General features: G+C 39.9%; 1 protein-coding gene across 3 annotated transcripts in view; it reads left to right on the top strand.

The window, feature by feature from the left end:
* Positions 1–20,257, top strand: part of ANKRD11 (ankyrin repeat domain containing 11) — a 103,132-nt gene that overhangs the window by 42,105 nt on the left and 40,770 nt on the right. For all 3 annotated transcript variants that reach the window (XM_072422627.1, XM_072422626.1, XM_072422625.1), the window contains one exon: positions 17,216–17,360. In XM_072422627.1, the coding sequence (XP_072278728.1) occupies positions 17,274–17,360 (87 nt within the window). In that variant the 5' untranslated portion in view covers positions 17,216–17,273. The remainder of the gene's footprint in view (positions 1–17,215; positions 17,361–20,257) is intronic.

Below are 20,257 nucleotides of genomic sequence, written 5' to 3' on the forward strand. Positions count from 1 at the left end.
TTTTTTTTTTTTTTTATATATAATTTTCTATCTTCTCTTACATATTATTGTAATTATTGGATAGCTCAATATTGGGCCTTGTACACAAGATCAGATCAGCTGCTAATTTTGAGTTCAGCCAAGCAGTCCAAACATTTTCCTGGTTGCTTAGTTGTTAGCCCTAAAACATGGCGGGATTGTTGGAATGGGTAAACCGCAGGTCAGGTGGAGCTCTTATAAAGGCTTGCCTTTTCTACACACCATGATGTGAGGGCATTTGTTATTTACCAACACATCCAAACAATTCGCAACCTAAATATTGTCTATGATCGGTGAGCTATTGGGTTTACTGTTAATCCAGTTTTATCATATCATAAGTTAAAAGGTGAAAATGACATACTAAGCCATGCAGGCAACTTGCATACTGCTCTTTTAGGTTTGCTGTAGGCATGGGGATTGTGTTGTCCTTGCTGAAAGTGCTGCAAATGTTTCTTAAAATCTGACTTGAGAAACATACAATATGCTTGTGTAGTCAGTCAAGATTGCTTTCCATGGGAATCAAATAGCGAATTTTAAGTACTGTGTTGCTTGTGCATTCTTGCCTCTTATTAAATTACCTTATTACCTTTTTATAAGCACAGCATGTAGCTTGACTATAGATTGTTTTTATTCATCAAAGTGGTGTCTAATAGTATAAATCCTAGTTAATTTAGTTAAAAATAAATACGGTGAGAAGGAAACCTTTTGAGAATGTGATCTTACATGAAGACCTGAAGTGTCAATTCTTGGAATTGTCTATTGTATGCGGTGCAGGATCATTTGGTCCAACAGAGCAACTTTGCAACCTAGTATTTCTATATATTTCTGTATAGCATTTCATTGTCATTGTCTGGTATAACATTACATCTTTATCTTAAACCTTAGAACAAAAAAAGCGAATCTCTTGTGTAACCTGAGGTCTTCAGGGAAGGACATAGTTCCGTAGTTTTTCAAAATGGGTTCTTGTAGCAGCGCCTGTCACTTAGTACTGTGCTGCGTCTATTCCCTACTATGAATAAGCTGTTCTGCTTTATTCAAAAGCTGCATTGACTAAGGTAATAGGATCCCAGCCTTGATGTGGCGAGCAATATGATCCAGTGTTGTGCCTAAAGAGGAGGTTATATCGGCGTCTCAAAGGGGGATGGTAAAATGAAAGAAAAGCTGGAAGACTGTGTGATTGTCACCACCTGCAATTATGTGCAAATATATACGGTTTCTTGGTGCTTGGTAAATATTTTTTATGGCCTGATGTGTGGCATTACTAGTCTACAGTTAAAAATCTTTGCTACCATAGTATGCTGAGGTGTGAGGTTCATGTAGGTGGTAGTCCTATGCTCGTTGTTAAGCTTTGTTGGATGAAGCTTGTATGAGAGGTGATTTCAGACCACCAACACTTTAAAGTGTCTCAGTCCAGCTCAAAAAATATAGAGGTCCTTGCATTATTATGATATACATGCCTCCATGATAATCTGATGGCTTTGGTACTTGGCGACCTGGAACAAGTAAGCAAGGGAAGTCAAAACTCCTAATTTATAATCTTCCATAGTAATCCAAAGTGTTAAAGGCAGAGTCAGGTTTTTATTAATCTTGTTGTGCTGGTTGATGAACTGAAATGCTTAGCATTTCCTGAGACTTTTCTACTTAAACCCCCCCCTCCAGCAGTAATCGCGAGTTGTTCACTAAAGATTTAAAAAAATAAAAAAAAAGAACTTGCCTTGTTAAGTTGTTGTCCCCCCAGCGTCCTTCTGGTCCCCGCAGGTCTTCGGGACACGTCCCCTTCTTCCAATCTCCAGCATGCAGAGACGATATCTGCGGTTTCCCGGTGAATTCGGTGCGGGAGGAGCGGCGGGAAATTCAAATAATTTTATATTAGATTCAATACAATATAGCTGTATTAAGTCCAATACAAAGACATATTGATATAATATATAATAAAATTATATTACATATGCTACTGTACAGTTACATGTATCACTATTTTTTTTAACAGATTTTTGTTTTTTTTTTTAAAGTTTATTATTACATTTAATAAATATTGGACATATTTTGGTGAGTAATGCCTAAGAATTTTAGGCCTACAATGTAAAATAAATTTCCATGGAAAAAAAGTAATGGTTTTTGTTTGGAAATGACAGAATTAGAACGCTAGGGGGGTTAAAACCTAACTTTATGGCTCATAAAACCTAACTTTTGTAGTGTTGCTAAACCTGCCCTTCAAGGGTAAATGCTAGATGGGGCATTGTGCTGCAGCTTTTGATAACATGCTTCATTTTGTAAAGAACCCCTCCATGTCAAGGCACCTAAAGAGAAGAGGAAAGCTGGCTGTATAGAAAGAGATAAGGGAAGTACGTTTTTGTGGGTGGCAGGAATTGATCATCTGCAAAATATTGTTTCCAGCTAGCGATCTAGAATGAACATATCCTACATGGTATAAACCCATTAAATGCCAACAAACTGATACCAGATACTATTTATGGTTCACTGTCAATAAACAATAAGTGGCCTTTGCATGATTCCTTAGTACATCGCACAAATTTCATTCCCCAGAAAAAAAAACCTTGAAACTGATAGTGACTTTCTCTCCAGGAAGTCAACCTCAGCCATGTTCATGCAATATACAGGGACGTCCTTTCTTCTTGGTTGCTTTTACAGGTTGTGAAATTTCCCTGACTTTTGAGAAGGTTACCGTGTACAGTCTGAGCAATCAAAGTATTGGGGGAGACTAAACAAGTGCTTGATCCTCAGCTGCCGCAGGTTTGGATGATATTCTTTGCCTGCTTTAAGCAGGTACTGAAGCTCATGGACTTTTTTATTTATTAGTGAAGTGTACCTGTTAATGCTAGTTACATGCATATTTTGTATGCCTGACTTCAGAGCTATGCCAATCCAGCTGCCAGCAGCAACAGGTTCCATGTCTGTATTTACGGACCACTGGCAGGGACAACTGAAGTTGAGAACCTGTGTGTATATGACCACATAATGTATTATTTTTTCAGTATTTGTTCAAAAGATAAAATATGAAGAATTGTGCTTTCTGTGTGAGAGGGCACCGAGCTGTAAAAGTCAACTTCCTGCCATCTGTATGTTGCTTGCAGGTCATCTGCATGGGAACGCTGAAATGCATGTGAAAGGGCTCCCTAAGTATATTTTACATTTGTAGGCTTATGGTTTATGGATAAGTGGAGGTTAATTACCATGAGGTCATCTTATATTATTTGGCTTTCCTCCCGTGATGTGCAGGAAAGGATTATAAAATTAATTTGCACAGATCATAGTGCTGATAGCCATCTAGTTGCCAGGAAACTGGACCAGAATAAAACAAGGCCTCTAGTTATTTTGTGTATGCGTATTTCTAATACTTGGTCTGCTGCATGGTATCTAAAAATGTACAGACGCTTCTTCCCGTTCTTTGTGTATATATTTCTGACATCTGTCAGCTAGATCTACCCAAACCATTGACTACTTTTATCTTCTACTCTGTTAGAAGGTCCAGAATGCTTTGTGCATATAGATTTCAACCTGAAAATTTTATGATTTGGCAGCATGTGGTGTTGATGATTCCAGCAGGCATAAAGGAAAGCAAAACACGGATCTCTGTCAAACATAAAGATGAAATCGCCTCATTGAAATTCCAAGGTCGCTTGAAGAGGTTCAACAGGAAATGTGAAGCAGTCTTATCTAATGAAAGTGATGTGAGTTTTGTGTATGTGGACTACCAAAATCTGGCCAGGTTTCTTATGTGAAACTAGACAAAAATGGAATGGAGCCTTGGATTTTCCAAGTTTTGGCTACAGAATTGCCTGCAGCTTAATGGTAATGGGTCTTCCACGTGGAACTTGTGCTTTGTTGAAAATAAACAATCCTCTCTGTGCTGGCCAAGTTCATTGCCAAGATTTTGGTGAATGCCCTCAGAACCATACCGGATCGGTTTCAGTAAACAATGGAGATCATTGCTGTGTACTTGCGGAAAGTGAATCTAACAATGACTGGTATAAAGACTTCTAGAGCTACCTGGACATACCTGTAGCAGCTTTCCGTTCTGTTAGTGCAAGTCCTGGCATTCTAGCTTTTCTGCTAGTGTCATATCTGTCTGCTGCCTCCTACACAAACCTTTTGGCCATCCAGACAGCCCATTATACCGATGGGTTTTTGTAGGAATTTATGTTGGGTTGGGAAGGAGCAGTCGGGATTAAGCAGGATATGTAAGTGTTGGTGCTTTCCCTAATCAAGATGGTCCGGCATTTTGTTTATTTATTCCAGACTTTTTTTTTCAGTTTGTCTGGTACAAATTAACTGGTATTTTTATGTAATCACCTGTCTGAGGTTCCAGATGAAGAGGAACTAGAGTTCCCATCCACAACTTTAAGGGGAAAATGCTGACTTAATTAAAACGGTTTCTTTCAAGTGCATTAAAAAGATCAATAATGCAGCATTATGATACAACTTCCTGTAACTGGTATAAGTCATGCTTTGTATTAGCAACCACAGAGAAACTGTTGCAGCAAAGTGTGAGGGCTTTTGTGTTATAGATTCTTGAGCTGTTGTGCAGACTCTAAATGGATGTGTGTGGTCTGTGCTCTTCTAGACCTGTACGGGCCGGAGATTCCTGAATTAAATTGCTCTACGATCAGTGTGCATGGCATTTTATCATTTCTATGGAAGACCTTAAAGAATATATATGTACAAACTATCGCTCACCTTCTGATCTTTATTAAAAATCTATTTCTCATTCTGCTCTAGTGCAATGGTGCTGTTTCTAAGTTGCTAACCTAGTGCAAGTAAACTAACAGATCTTTCTTTTTGCTCCTCTTTGCTTTTTAAATTACTATCGCTTGCCCATACCTGCCAACTTTTGCAAGCATCCTAGGAGCCTTCTAGCCAGGGGCCAAAATTCATGCAAATTTACTCTGAAGTTGGAAAGTTGAGCCCTTGCCAATACCCTATAGTGCTGGCCATTCTCTAGTGGCATTATAAGTGGCCTTTATAGGCCAGTTGATATATACAAGGTCATTAAACTAGAAAAATTGTTGTGCATACCTCCTAAGTTTAGAATTTGTCAGAGACCGCTATGTGGAGGGGTAATGATGCACAGGGCAAATGGTTGGTTGATGTGGCTTAATAAAATACATATTTGCTGCAGTCTGAGGAGAGGATCAGTGATAGGTGCCCATTGGAAAATGTTTACCTTTCCGTTACCTTTGTTTCCTGCTGCACCCAGAACTCTCTTCTGTCTGCCGATGTCTCGTACAATACTCTGTGCAGGATCTGTACGGGTACCAGAATTGCCTCTAAACCAGGAAAAAGCCCCCAAAAATCGAGCGAGCTTTAAAATGCCATTCATAACTTAGGTAATTTTCTAATATATAAGGAATTCTTCTGGTCAAACAATGTTTTGGTTTAGAGCAGGGGTGTCAAACTCAAACACACAGTGGGCCAAAATTAAAAAGTTAGACAAAAGTCGCGAGCCAAACTTGAAACTAAAAAAGCACCGCTACTACAATTACATGCGTCCGTAAACAGTCCAATGCTGGGCCACGCATAGGCAGAGAGGCCGCTGGTCTATAGACGCGAGTGGTGCCGTGAATTTGAATTGTAGTAGCAGCGATATTTCAATGCAGCGGCGGCCAGCTGCAATTAATATTTATAATTATTTGGGTGCCACAAAAGGACGTTGCGGGCCAGAGTTTGAAACCCTTGGTTTAGAGTAATTGGAAAACACTACTACTGGATTGTTGTAGAATCAGCGCTTGTCCTTGGGATTTTACTGTTGTCTAAGAAAGTACAGCAATCTGTTCTCTGCAGTACAAGGAGCAGAATACCTACCTTTCCAGGATGGGGTGACTTCTGGGTTCAGTGTTCTTGTTTAATAACATATTTACTGCCAGGCAATGTCCTGTAGTGGCTCAGTGGGAGAAACCTCTTTATCCAGCATAGGACGTAACAGATGAGTCTGGAAATGATGAAAGGTACACTTTGCACAGAGAACTGTCACCACCTTGTTGCAGGGAGTAGCTGGCTGTACAGTTAGACTTGACAGGCAGGGTTTTAATAGTTCTAAGAATTCTAGTTATATTCCACCTGGAAACTATTAACTCCTAATTCACCCCACTCAATCTTAGGGCATAGAGCAGGGGTAGGCAAACTCCAGCCTTTAGGCCAGATATGGGCCAACGCCCCCCTGGTCGATCCAGCCTAATCCTGGCTGGCAACCCGCAGCTCTGGAGCCACATGCAGCTCTTGAGCCTCCTTGTTATGCCTCCCTTCCCTATTTACCGCGGCCAGCGTTAACACTTCCGCCTCCGGAGTATGGGGACATTCCCTCTCCTCCGTATGCATCGCGGGGGGTTTCATTTCAGGGGCGTTCCTGGTGGGAGGCAAAGCCATCAGTGGCGGGACTTGAGAGAGAGTCGGGCCTAGTGTGCCTTCTTGACCTCCTAAAATAGCCTAGTAGCCAAAAAAGTTTGCTGACCCTTGGCCTAGAGTGTTGCTCTGGTGAGCATTGCTTTCGTTTACTGTTGGAAATAGGATGCCAGACAATTTGTGAGATTACCAAGATTGACGAATCTCTGCAATTTGATTGTTCTTCCACCTTCTCAAACATGCTTGCTGGATCGTGTATTCTTTGAATTGTTTCTGAACATTGCAATCTTCTATATTTTCCTTTAACCCTTTTACTGAGATTTTGAATTGCCTCCTGACTAAAGGCGTTATAATAAAGGTTTTTTAATGGGACAAATTAAAGCCAATTCAGTATACAGGCGAGTGAGTGTGCCTTCTGCTTTTGAGGTTTCAGTAACTGCCCCATTTGGTCTTTTCCTATTAATGGTTGCTTGGCAACATTCACTAACTCTTTTCAGTGTGTGAATGACTGATGTTAAATGGAACTTGAAGCTGTTGCGACCTGACTCCAGATTTTTTTTCCCCCTATTTGTGAGGAATGAAGTCTTCTCATTATGAGCAAAGATTAAATGCCTTTACATAGATCCCCTTCTTCCCCCTTCCACCTGCACAGCTCAGGCTAGTTCAAGTGTATCAGGCATTCTTTTGGCTTTTATTTTTTTTTTCTCTGGCAAGAACTTTGGAGATTCTACTTGAAGTAAATTAATCCCTGCGTTCCCTTTAGAGAGTACCCAGTGTTTTGCACATGCTGCATATGCTTTAGCTCTTTGTGTTAATGTTAATGTGAAAGTGATCAGCTAAAAGCATGTCCGAAGCTAACTTGAGAATTAAATTGTTAAACGTTTTTTAGCGTAGGATTTTCTTTTCTTTTTTTGCCTGATGTATCCAGTTGGTAAAATTTTTACTTTACGCTTTCTTGTACATACGACAGTGTGTTAGAACATGTGAGATCCTCACTCTCCCAGTTTTTCCAAGGACCTCATTGGGTGTCCCAGTGTGAGATTTTGTTCTTTTATCCTCTCCTGGTCTCTCTGGTTACCAGGAAATAGGAACTTATATGTTTCAGTGTTAAATGCACTTACTTCCTTTATGTTCATTCTTTCACAAGAAAGCTTCCTGTCTGCTTAAAAAGTCTCAAACAGTTTATGGTTATATAATAGTTGTGTAGTAATTGGGGGTCACTTGCATTGTGCTTTTGTGTTTCCTGAAAAGTATATACAGCACCCCTCTTGTCTCCCCACATTTATTTAGAAGGCAGTAATATGGGGGAGTGTTTCTCAACCAGGGTTCCTCCAGATGTTGCTAAGGGTCCCTTTAACAGTGCTCAACCCAGGATTTTTTTTTTAACTGGGTGGAAAGAAATTTTAGGCGGGTGGCAGTTCTTGTATTGTGACCCAAATTTTCAGTAATTACCGAAAAACAGCCGGGTGGTTAATGAAAAGTGCCGGGTGGTATGCCCAGCTAAATAGGGCTGGGTAGAACACTGCTTGAGCAAAGCGCAATTTGTTCCCCTCGGGGTCAGTATAAGTGACATCAATGATCATTTTGGCAACCTGAGAAGTGACATTCTTCCCACTGACCAAAATGTCAATATACTGTGACCTCTGTATTTTATAATTGTACCAAGACCTGAGTCTTTCAAGGGTTCCCTCATATTAGAAAGCACCAATATTTTATTCCATATTCTATATTTTGTTGGTGTCTTGAGCATGAGCAATGGATCTTTTCCCTTTTGCTGGCAAGCTATGCTTTCTTTCTGCACGGTTTGTGGAGACTGCAATGTTGGGGAAAGGCAGAGTTTTGTTTCCTCCTTGATGGATCTGCTTTCCTTGTGACTGGTTTGTTTTAGGTGTTTTAGCAGATTTGAGTAGCTTAAAAAAAGCGGCCTTATTTCATCATCCTGTGTACATCAAACGTGTAATCAATTCAACTCCATCTTGTCAAACAAGCATGATGACCAAGTATCCAGGAATGTGCATGCAGACAGAATCCTCTCCCCTTCTCCCAAAACCATCTGCAGCAGTTTTCTTAGCATAGAAAGTTTTCAAACAATCATTTCTATCATACGCTAAGCTGATAAGCATCCAAAAAATACTACATTGACTTTTTATAGTAGGCCGCTTGCTCTGGTCAGTAAGTCTCTGACAGTACATTGGTTGCAGCAAAAATCCTTCATGAGTGCTGACAGTCTGCTGCATAGCCAGGAAATACATTTACCCATCTCCATGGTGAGGTGATCAGTACGCTTCAGTTTCTTAGCAACCATTTGTTATATGTAGTAGCATGTGCACAGTCAGGATTTCTGCTGGAATTACAATGTATCTTTGCATTTTTTTTTTTTGTATTAAGATGGGTTTTTGTTGCATACCAAGTACAAGACAACAGTTGGCGAGTTAAATAGAATGTGTGTGGAGAGCAAAATGTTAAATTGTCTATCATTTGTTAGGTCAGGCTATTGTCCCTTGCCCTTATATACTGCATTGTGGAGAATATGGTATCCCTCTACATGGAGTACAGATGACTCCTAGTCATGTTTCACGAAGCCTCAAAATGCAGGTGTCATTGGAGACACTCTAACTCCAGAGGACCCTCTTTCCTTTCACCTGTAAACCCCTTTACATCAGTGCAAGCTGTATGGATTTATAGGCAGGTGTGCCGCTCTTGTTATTTGGCATTAGTAATTGAAGTTTATTGCCCAATAGCTTGCGTCAATGAACAATTGCATTCAAATGGCTTTCCAATCAATTCCTATCCAGGTAAAAATGAACAGTGGGATTTTGTACATGTGCAGTGTCTTAGGTTTTCCAGCTGCTCAAATCTCCATGGATTTCTTTGACAGCCTGCAGTCTTAAGCTTTATACATATTGTAAAGAAATGGTTATCCAAGGTGATACTGTAGGTTTAAGGTGCGTACACACTTCCAATTTTTATCGTTCAAAACGAACGACGAACGATCGATTGGGCAAAAATCGTTCGTAAAAAAAGTAGCCAACGAACGAGGAAAGTCGTTGGAAACGAACGACCGGACCGGCGGATCGGATTGGACGACGATCGTTGAACATCGTTCGTGTGTACGATCGTTCGTTGATCGTCCATGGTCTGAGCATGCGTAATGAACGAACGTTCGTTCACTTTCCTGTCGTGCACATAGTTCCTCTATCGCTCAAACGATCGTATCTATTGTGTGTACAATATCTACGAACGATCGTGTCGTTATCTCTATGTGCAGGATCGGTGCTATACGATCGTTCGTAGATATCGTGCAGGATCGTTTGTCGTTGGTTTTCCAACGATAATAATTTGAAGTGTTGTCTTAAGCTGAAGTTTAAGTTCAATATGCTTGTATTTTGCTTTATGCATTGTTTTTCCTCCTCTCTCCATCAACATGCTAACGGAAGTATCTTCAGTTACAATTTTTAGTTTAGATAAGTGAATTTAGATTTGGTGGCCTCATTAGGTCTCTGCATTGCTGCTAGATTGTGAGTTGCCGTGCCTGAAAGCTAATGTAAGGGCAATTCAAGGGCTCTCGGCCTGGGAAGTAAAGGGATTGTAGATTCCTGATGTCCCTCCTAACAAGGTGTTTTATGTCTGACTTGCAGCAGCTTCTAATGCACAAGCAGTGAAATCTGTAGTGAAACTGGAAAGCCTGTACAATTATGCGAGGCCGGAGTTTAGCTTGAAATCCCTCATTAGTGGGGGAATTTACCTTAATCTGCAGATTATGTTCACAATCACAAGTTTTGATATGCTTTGTATATGCTTCACCTGTAATTATCACTGTTTCTAACAAGTCTGTAAGGTAAAGTGATTTATCTTTTCTCTTAACCACAGGTGTTGTGTCTTTGCATGTCTAATTTGCACAGCATTTGACTGTTTTTGTAAGGTTCTTTGAATTTTAGTTGCGATTTGGATAACTGCATATTTATTTTAGTTATAGCTGAGCTAAAATGCTCCACTGTATGTCCTTACTAACACAGCACCCTGTCACTGAGTTATACAATATCAAGGCGTTGGATAGTTGTGACTCGTTCAAGGTCATGCAGAATGATCACTGGAATGGAGCCAGACCTCCCTGCTGTAGTGTCACAGCAAATTGAAGACTGCATGTACACAATGCATTAGTTTTCTAAAACCCCTTCTGAATTTCATTGGACAATATTTAAAATATTTTTGTTTTTCTGAAGAGTATTCTTTTAGTGGTTGCCCTGGTTCCCTTGGTCGATTGTAGTGATGCATTTGTGGTTTAAATGGAATACTGCACATTGTATTCAATCTGTGGAAATTGTTTTACAGAACAGTGCTGTGAACCTACAGTGTAGTCGATATGTCCGGTAAATAAACCCTTCCAGTCTCTAAAACCATACCCATGCAAAAATTAACATTTCCTCCAGCAATCTTAAAAAGAACTCTGTACAGACAGCGCTGTTTTATGGAGGAGGAAGACGACTAGCAAGAGGCACCTTTGCTGCATCCTACCTATTAGGAAACTATGGTTTTGTCCTTTATTTTAGGTTACAAAAATTATCTACCGTGTTTCCCCGATGATAAGGCAGGGCCATCAAATAAGACAGCCCCCCCTTTTTAGAGAGAAATGTAAAATAAGCCCCCCCCCGCAAATAAGCCACCCACCGATACCTGCGCTTACCCGAATCGGGTGGTACGGTGGGTGACTCCGTGTGGTTCCTCCGTCTGCCTCCATGGCTGCGTGCCGCGCCTCGTCATGAAGAGGAAGTGACAGGACTGCAGTGCGCGCACGTGACTCCGCCCAAGCAAACACAGGCAGCTTCCCTCATCCCTCCCTAACGGAGACTGCAGGAGTTTGTTCACGGCCAGAACATCCATCAAGAAATTGTGCTTTTGTACAGAAGGAATAGTGACTGATGTTGTAGGGTAACAGGCTATGTGTTGTGATGGCTGCACAGGAGTTCAGGTTTAATGCACAACCGCTACAATAGCAAAGGAAGGTTGGAACTTGGAAGTAAGATTCATACAATAAGGACAGCAGAGAATAAGTCTGATCAGCAGATGTAAGACATGTAATGGAAATGTCAGTGGGAGGATGCCGGTGTACTACGAGATGCTGTGCTAGGAAAAGTGGGAGGTGGGGTAGAGAAAATACTGGGAAATTCAAATTTCTGCTGTTTCAGAAATGGTTACATAAAGGAAAATTCTCTAGTGGCAAAATATTGCAATGGCGAGGGTGCGTGTTGTGAAAACAGTACACTTGTCATACTAGGTCAGTTTTTGTTGGGACTGGAGTGCCTACCTCTTTTCAGACCATACAGCAGATGTTTTATAGTCCTGAGAGCCCTAGAACCATGTAATTGAGCATAGGAAGTGCTCCAGTAATGTAACACGGTAAGCTTTCCTGGATCAACAGGCTTTTTTTTTTTTTTTTTGAAAGATGCGTTTTCTTAGCCTAAAATAGAACCTTTAAGTATTTCAGGGACAACATACATATAAATGCACTGTGCTTCCCGATGTGTCTGCTTTCATCCTGAATGTCGGGTCATATGCATATAGACACAACACAAGCCCATAACAAACTCCAACAAAACATGCTTAAACTGTGTTGAAAAATTGGTTACTGGTAGCTGTAAAAGGGCCTTGATAGTAATCTGGTTTGTTACTGTGCTTTTTTTTTTTTTTTGTTTGTCGTTGGAAAGAATCTTTTACGACTAAAGCTGCGTACACACTTCCAATTTTTAGCGTTGGAAATGAACGACGATCGATTGGGCAAAAATCGTTTGTAAAAAAAAGTAACCAACGACGCCGATGAACGAGGATAGTCGTTGGAAATGAACGACCGGACCGACGGATCGGATTGGACGACGATCGTTGACCATCTATCGTGTGTACGGTCGTTCATTGATCGTCCATGGTCTGAGCATGCGCGGTGAACGAACGTTCGCTCACTTTCCTGTCGTGCACATAGTTCCTCTATCGCTTAAACGATCGTATCTATTGTGTGTACAATATCTACGAACGATCGTGTTATCTGTATGTACAGGATCGGTGCTATACGATCGTTCATATATATATCGTGCAGGAACGTTCGTCATTCGTTTTCCGACGATAATAATTGGAAGTGTGTACGTAGCTTTAGTCAGGGAGTGTTTGGTCTGCAGAACCCCCTCCACTTATCTCTAGCATGGAAAAGAATGTTGGGACAACCAGAAACATATCAGGACTTTTTTTTTTTATTTTTTTTTTTTTTAGATACTGATTCAAATATAATGCAATGGCGTGTTTTTTTTTTTTTTGTTTTTTTTTACACTACTCTTCTACATTCACATGTTTTAGTGGGAAAAGGCACACATGTTCACTTTGGGAGGAATAATCAGCAGTCTAACATTTATTGAAATGGAGGTAACCTTTTATTTTAGGACACCTCATTATTTTTGCATAGTTGCCAATTTAGCAAGTTCTGGCTTGACAGATGTTAATGAAGTAATAAATTGTGAAGATGAGGCAGAGCTATAATTTATAGAAATTTCATATTGTGTGGCATCTTTCTCGGTAACTAGACCTGTGTGTTGCGGTCCAGGTTTTATTTCATGTAATAGGAGAATGTAGTTCTTTCTGACATTGTTGCTATCTAGGATATTTTGGTTTGTAGGGCGGTGATATTGTTTACTCATTGTGGTTCCACCTGTTAGAACTATGGCACTCCGTGACTTGTGGCAGTGTTGGGGACCTATAAAGGTGCGTACACACTTCCAATTTTTATCGTTCCAATCGAACGACGAACGATCGATTGGGCAAAAAATCGTTCGTAAAAAAGTAACCGACGAACGAGGAAAGTCGCTGGAAACGAACGACCGGACCGACGGATCGGATTGGACGACGATCGTTGACCATCTATCGTGTGTACGGTCGTTCGTTGATCGTCCATGGTCTGAGCATGCGCGGTGAACGAACGTCCGCTCACTTTCCTGTCGTGCACATAGTTCCTCTATCGCTCAAACGATCGTATCTATTGTGTGTACAATATCTACGAACGATCGTGTCGTTAACTCTATGTGCTGGATCGGTGCTATACGATCGGTCGTATATATCGTGCATGAACGTTCGTCGTTCGTTTTCCAACGATAATAATTGGAAGTGTGTATGTAGCTTTAGAGATTGAAGAATCATTCTCCTTGCCCTTGGACCCTGCATTTACTTGAATAAAAAAATGTAACTCAGAGTAACCATTTAGGCATCAAATTCCCTGCCCAAATAATGCTTGGATTAGTATTTAGAGCGGCATTCAGAATGGCCAAGCAGAAAGACTAAGACACAATCTGAAATGCTGCGATCATTTCTGTATTGTGGTTGTTGAATGTTACCAACATGTAAATGAATGGCGTACAATATTAATAGTGACTTGTATGAAGGTTGTACAGGGAAGACTTTAGAGTCGAATAGACTTTAGTGCGTTAGGTCCTTTCACATAGGGGCTTGTCCATAAACATCTGTTTTGGGTGGTGGGGTTTCATATCTTTCTAGGGGAAAAGCTGTTGAACTTGAACGGACTTTGGCGTCTCCATGGGTCTACCAGATCCATTCAGAATGAGCACTAAGCAGATGCTTTCATCACTTGTGTATGTTTAGCCATATTGCCTAATATACCTTTATGCAACAGATGCTAGTCGGTGTTTGGCAGGAGTTTAATTTTAGTCTGTGTTTATTTATCGCTGTTTGCGTTTTTTGAGCCAATGTTCCTTCAGGGACTTTCTGAGTTCTCCGCTGCCCTAAAGTGAGTCGTTTTTTAAGTTTAAAAAAAAAAAAGAAAAAGCCCAATGAGGATATTTGCCTTGAATTCTGTTTTCTTTAAGATCTCTCCTGTGATGGTTTTCCCATGATAACCCTGAAATATGCAGGCCTGCTCTTTTTTTTGCTTATATGTTGACAAAGCACAAGTAAAAGAATATGGGTCTTTAGGTTGACAGAACAATCCCCAGGAACTATGTAGGATCTCAGTTTCTTGGCTCCAGACTTCACTTCAGGTCTGGTTACAACATGTACCTGAGTGTTTGTCGAAACTGTATTTATTCGTGACCTTGTTTCCTGGCAACACGGCCTAGCCTGTTAAACCTTTTGTCATGCTATGTTAGTGTGCCGCTCTTACCTAGGCAAGGAATAATAGCTGTGTCTAGATTAAAGGCAGTGCGAGGATGATGGCGGCATCTTCAGAATACTGATTGACTTTTTATGTCGCCTGCATTATAGGCCTTGTTCGCTTGCATTTGTGGGGAAAAAGCCTTTTCATTTTTCTCTTAAAATCTTTCTTTGTTGTTTGCTAAAAATAAAACTCTTGTTGCAGTGCTACATCGGTGTTGTCTTAAGTTACGGGACAATCATTCTGCTAAAATCTCAGATGAGGACCTGAACCTTTCATGTGTGAGGCTAAAAGAATATTTGGTTGCTCAGTGATAGAGAACTTCTAAAAACGCACATCTCCTGAGACCTATATGGCAAGCACCTCGCCCCAACCCATTAATAATGCTAGCTTAGTTTTTTTCAGTTATAAAACATTACCCTAAAACAAGTGTGCAGATCTTATATTTCTGAAAAGTCTTTAGTCCTAATTTGCTTGTTTAGATTTATTAATTTGAAATGTTTAAAACCAAAGGATAAGCTGGACTGATGGCAAACTAGCAATTTAGGGGCGCTTGGAGATAATCGTATTTTTTTTTTTTCTTTTTAACCTTTTTTAAAATTTCAAAATATTGACCAGATACCATAAAACAATCCCCAAAAACAACAATCCAACCTCTAACCATGTCCCCCAACTAGGCTTCTGTGAAAACCCAAATGCTCTTCCAGAAGTTGCTAGGAATCCTTGGATCAGTCTAACAATCCCCCCCACTACCTGTAAGGGTGATTGTGTTCTCTCTGGCCTGCAATGTAATCTGCTGTGAGCTACGGACAGTCAAGGTTCCCTGGAGACCCCAAACTATTTCAAAGGTTACTTCATGTCAAAAATAATTGAGTCTACTCACACAGGAATGTTTTATCTTTTTTCTTCTCTACTTTGAATTAAATGCGGATCTCCATTTAGCCTCTTTAGTTTCAAAAAACCTTTCACCTAAAACCTTCACCTGTCCATTTTAAAAACCAGCACATTTGAAGTTGCCATACAACTCATGTTTCCGTTAGTAACCATAGATCAGGCCAGAAGTTAGGCAGTGAAACAAACAAGTAAAACAAAAAGGCTTGTGAATTGTTGCTTCCAATGCTTTCTATTTTCTTTTTTTTATCCCATTGTAAGTTTTTCTTGTGCGTCACTGCATCGTGTCTTATTTCCAACCCTTATGGTAATGGTGAACACTGTATAACATGTTGGTGTTTTATAAAGAAGTACATTTTTACTACGCAAAAATGTTTTTTGCGTAGTAAAAAAACACCTTTGGTGTTAATGAGCAGACCAGAGCAGATGGCACAGTGCCCCTTGGTCTTTCAGCAACTAAACGTTTATTTGATCATGGGTCACTTGTAGGCAGCAACGCTGGCTGTGTGCCTGTTTCCTTTTTTATTCTTTCAATCGTGGCTGAGCAATGCTTTAGGCATTTGATAGGAAGGGATTTTTTTACGGGAAGACTGCAGAACTCATGTAATGACTTTGAAGAGTGTGGTCACTGGTCTCTGGCCAAGATGCGACTGCACACACAGATATGTGAATGTTTTGTCATTTTCTGGCATAAGAACTATTTTTAAATGAAGCCAATTGTGTTTCCCGTTGTGTTAAAGGAGTAACAGACGTCTTTTTTTTTTTTTTTTTTTTCTTATATTCTATAAAATGTATTTTGTGTGTTTACTGCATGTGTATATATTCTATTTTCACATATTTGCAGAGCAATTTCATGTAACCTTGCTCATCAATTTGCTATGTTAAACTTGTTGATAAAACTTTAGCTATATTTTAGTTTTTTCCTCTGGTGTTTTTGTTCTATTACCTGCTGTTAGCAGGGAGCTATTTTATAGAAGTGTTTGCCTTGTTTCTGGTGATGTGTAGGTTACAATTTTTACTAATTCTATAATTATTGCTCCGGAACCGTTGTCAATTGGACCCGTAGAGAAGTGACTTGGGTGGTCATTTATGAAAAAAGACTTTTAATTGGAGGTTGTTTGTAAAGGTTTTAATTTAACTTTAAAAATTGTATTTAGCTCACAATTCATCCAATTTCTAATTAAACAATGTGAAATCTGTGAACTTCTGGCTTAATAGTTGAATGATTTTTATGTGATCACTTTACAAATAGACCCAATCCGTCTGTTTTCTAGTATTGCAAACTTTATACCTCAGTTGCATTTCTCCTCCCTCTAAAATACATGGCCTTATCCTCTAGAGTTTTTCTGTAGCTGGCTCTTTTCCAGTAGCTTTCATCCCTTTCGGGCATTTATTTCATAGGTTTTTCCCCACTTTTATTGGTTTAGTCTGGCTGGGTTAACTAGAATATTGACTTTTGACTTGACAGGACCAAGGTGATTGGTCAACAAAAGAAATGTGTAACGTGTCTGGGTTCTCCCCAGGCACTTTTAGCTGGGCGCACCACCCGGCACTTTTCAGCACCCACCCGGCTGTTTTTGGGTGGTTACCAAAGAGTTTGTCCACAATACAGGGGCTGCCACCCACCTAAAATTGCTTCCCACCCGGCTTAAAAAAATTTCTGGGTTGAGCACTGCGTGTTTTACAGTTGTACACCTGAAAGTCAGAATAACGAGTCTCAATTGTCTTTATTGCTATCATAAGTATGGAATGAAAACTATAGTGTTTACTTTTTTTTTTACATGGTATATTTTATTTTTTCAGACTGTTGATGACGAAGCGATAGAGAAATAAATGAAGGCCAAGTAAGGAAGGCAAAACGATGCCCAAGGGTGGGTGTTCTAAAACACCACAGTCAGAAGAATTCTCCCTCAGCTACGACATGGTGGAGAAACAAACTGGGAAAAAGGTAAAGTACATTGATGTGTACAGAGATGATTTTTAATCTTCCAATGGATTTCTTGATGTCTATTGATCTTTTCTTGACTTGGATTTTCAGGTACAATATTGTGATGTAGTCTATGGTTGGCCTTTACAGTTTCTGTCCTTCAATAATTAAAGGACTTTCAATACTCTACAATGCATGAACTTTTTTCATGTTTTGTCCTTTTAAAAATGGTCCTAACAGACTCACTAATCTTGTCAATGAGCCACTGTGTGTACAAAAGGAAAAATGCTATACATATACAAAAATGTATATCTTCATTCTGCTTGTATCCGAGCCCCGCAAGATTCTCTCCAAACTGCCCCTTGCATGTTCAATGAACGAACAGGTCTATACTAGAATTCAGATTCAAAGTTTGTCTGGATCAAAGTTGACAAGCTTGGTTTTTTATTGCTGTATAAAGCTGTGTATAGGCGTAGTTGTCATTAAAGCAATAAGGTTTCTGAGACTCTTACTTTAACAAGTAAACCATGCTGCTTTCTCTGTAGTCCAATCGGTTTTTCATCTTCAAATTAGCAACCTGTCCCAGTAAGCTCTGAGCTTGGATCAATGACGTCAGCTTGTTCAGAATTCATTAACAGGTGCTTTTCACTTCCTGATCTGCAGTTAGGCTAAGTTCACACGTCAGATAATTCTTGTCTGATACAAGCCCTGAAATGAGAATCGTGTACAGTAGCCATCCGAACGACCTCCATGCAAGTGAAAAGGAGACGACCCTCGCCCAACCATCATCCCCCCCCAAAGAGCAGAACGGTGGTGTATGTACAGTGCTATGCATATTTTAGTCTCTTGCAGGTTGGAAAGGATCTCAATAGATTCTTTCCAACAACAAAAATCTAACGTGTGTACGTTGCCTTTTGTCCTGCTTCAAACTCTCCAAGCTTTTGCATTCCCGTAGGTTTATGAGAATTTAAAACCACCTTCAAGTGCACAAAACAATGCAAAACTCTAAAGCCCAACTTCCTGGCCTTCACTTTTAAAGCATTTTTTTTTTTTGTTGGACTGTTTTCGTATGCTTTAGGATATCCATAGTTTTTTCTTTATATACACTCCTTGTGTTGTGTGTAAAACTTTACAGCTTTATTAGCTTTGGAAGCCTGTAACTCTCCGCTTAGTTGTGTATTCAGGAAGGTCCTTGGAGATGGTGACTCATAACTCAAGCTGTGTTGCTGCTGTATGATATCATCCTGCATGGGTTCTGTGGCTTATGTTTACTGCGTTGTCCTTTGCTGTCGCGTGTAGATGAGATTAGTCTGAGGATTGTCCTGACGGTTTTCCAGCAAGCAGCGTTGGGATTCAGGAGAGTTGTAGTTCTTGGCTGGCTCCTACTATTCTTCAACTAATGTTCTGAATGTAATTTAACATCTGGCTGCACATGGGTGTGCCTTTTTATTTACTCAATATTCTAACCATTCATTTGCCAAACAAAAGCAAGCTTATTCAGTAAAATAAAAAAGTGTAATGTTGGTCTAAAAGTGTGCACAACTTATGAACTGAAATCCTAAACCATGTAACCTGACTTTTTTTTTTAATTTAGGATACCTATACAAACTAGGGAATTATCTCCTTAGACAAACAAAAATCTAGAACGTGTACAGCTGTCCTAGATGTCATTCAGCAATCTGATCTGGCAAAATAATGAACAGAGTGGGGAAGACCACTGTAGTTTACTATGGAGGAAGGCACAGTAGAGGCACAGTAGAGGCACGTCTCCTACTCCCCTCTTCATAGAACAGAACTGTGTACAGTGCTCATTCATTCTCCCCTCATTGGCAACAATCAGAAGATTGTTTTAAGTGACATACTATGCACACGCAACCTGTTATATAATAGAGGATATTGTTCATACACCAAATTGGTTTAGCAGTGTAGAGCCTCCCAAGGGCCTCCCGGGTTGCCTGACGTAGGTATCCCGGTAGGCTTTGCACTCCTATTCATTCTCGACTTCCTAGGCGGCTGTCAATTAGGTGGCAATGCTGCACCCTTTTTTTTCTTTTATTCTTTTTAAAAAAGGTGTTGCACTTAAAATAAAATAATAAAAAAAAAAAAACTGAATTTTTACCCTACATAAAAGGGTTATATCTACTCTTTCATGAAAAAGTGAAATTATGAGTATAGGTACGCTTTAAATGCAGGTTGATGTGCAAAATCCATGGGTATGTTGTGGCAGTTTTGTGGCTTTTGTTTTTCGGCCTACCTTGCTTCCACTCCCCTTACTGCCTTTAAAAATAAAGTTTGCAATGCATATTATAAACTATTACCTCCGTTATTGCTCCTGGGAGGTGCGGCTGATGTCACGGCTTCCTCCTGGGCATGCAGAATCCTGCACTACAGGAAGCCAGTACAATTGGTAATTGTTTATTGTAAACTCTTCACTGTCAAAGGCAGCAGGGTGCTGGCAGAGATATGGAACTTCCGTTTTGAGGATAGGTCTGCTTTATTTCCATACGCCAAAGCACCCCGTGGGTTTAAACAAAGCAAATTGCTTTGTTCTTGCATTGGAGTGAAGTTGCACTCTGGGCTTTAATGTAGCCGCCATAACTAAGATTTGGTAATCTGAAGATTGTTTTTCTTTTAACTACTATGAAGTCACTTTTGCCAACCTTTCTACTTTTAATTTAATCTTTGCCAAATGGCTAAGAATTGTTGGTTTCTGTCATTTACTTATCTTGTGGGTCTAGCAAAAGTGATCAAAGTTTAGCCTACTATAACACTAGCTATAATATATGTCCCACTAAGGCTGGGTCTACACGGATGTTTTTAAAAACGCATGTAAGCATTCCTATTGCGTTTATATGCATTTCTAAACACTTTTATTAGCGTTTTAAAGCTTGCCTTTGAAATGCTGGAAAGCCTATGCC

The sequence above is a fragment of the Pyxicephalus adspersus genome, chromosome 9 (assembly GCF_032062135.1).
Source record: "Pyxicephalus adspersus chromosome 9, UCB_Pads_2.0, whole genome shotgun sequence".
NCBI classification, from domain to species: Eukaryota; Metazoa; Chordata; class Amphibia; order Anura; family Pyxicephalidae; genus Pyxicephalus; species Pyxicephalus adspersus.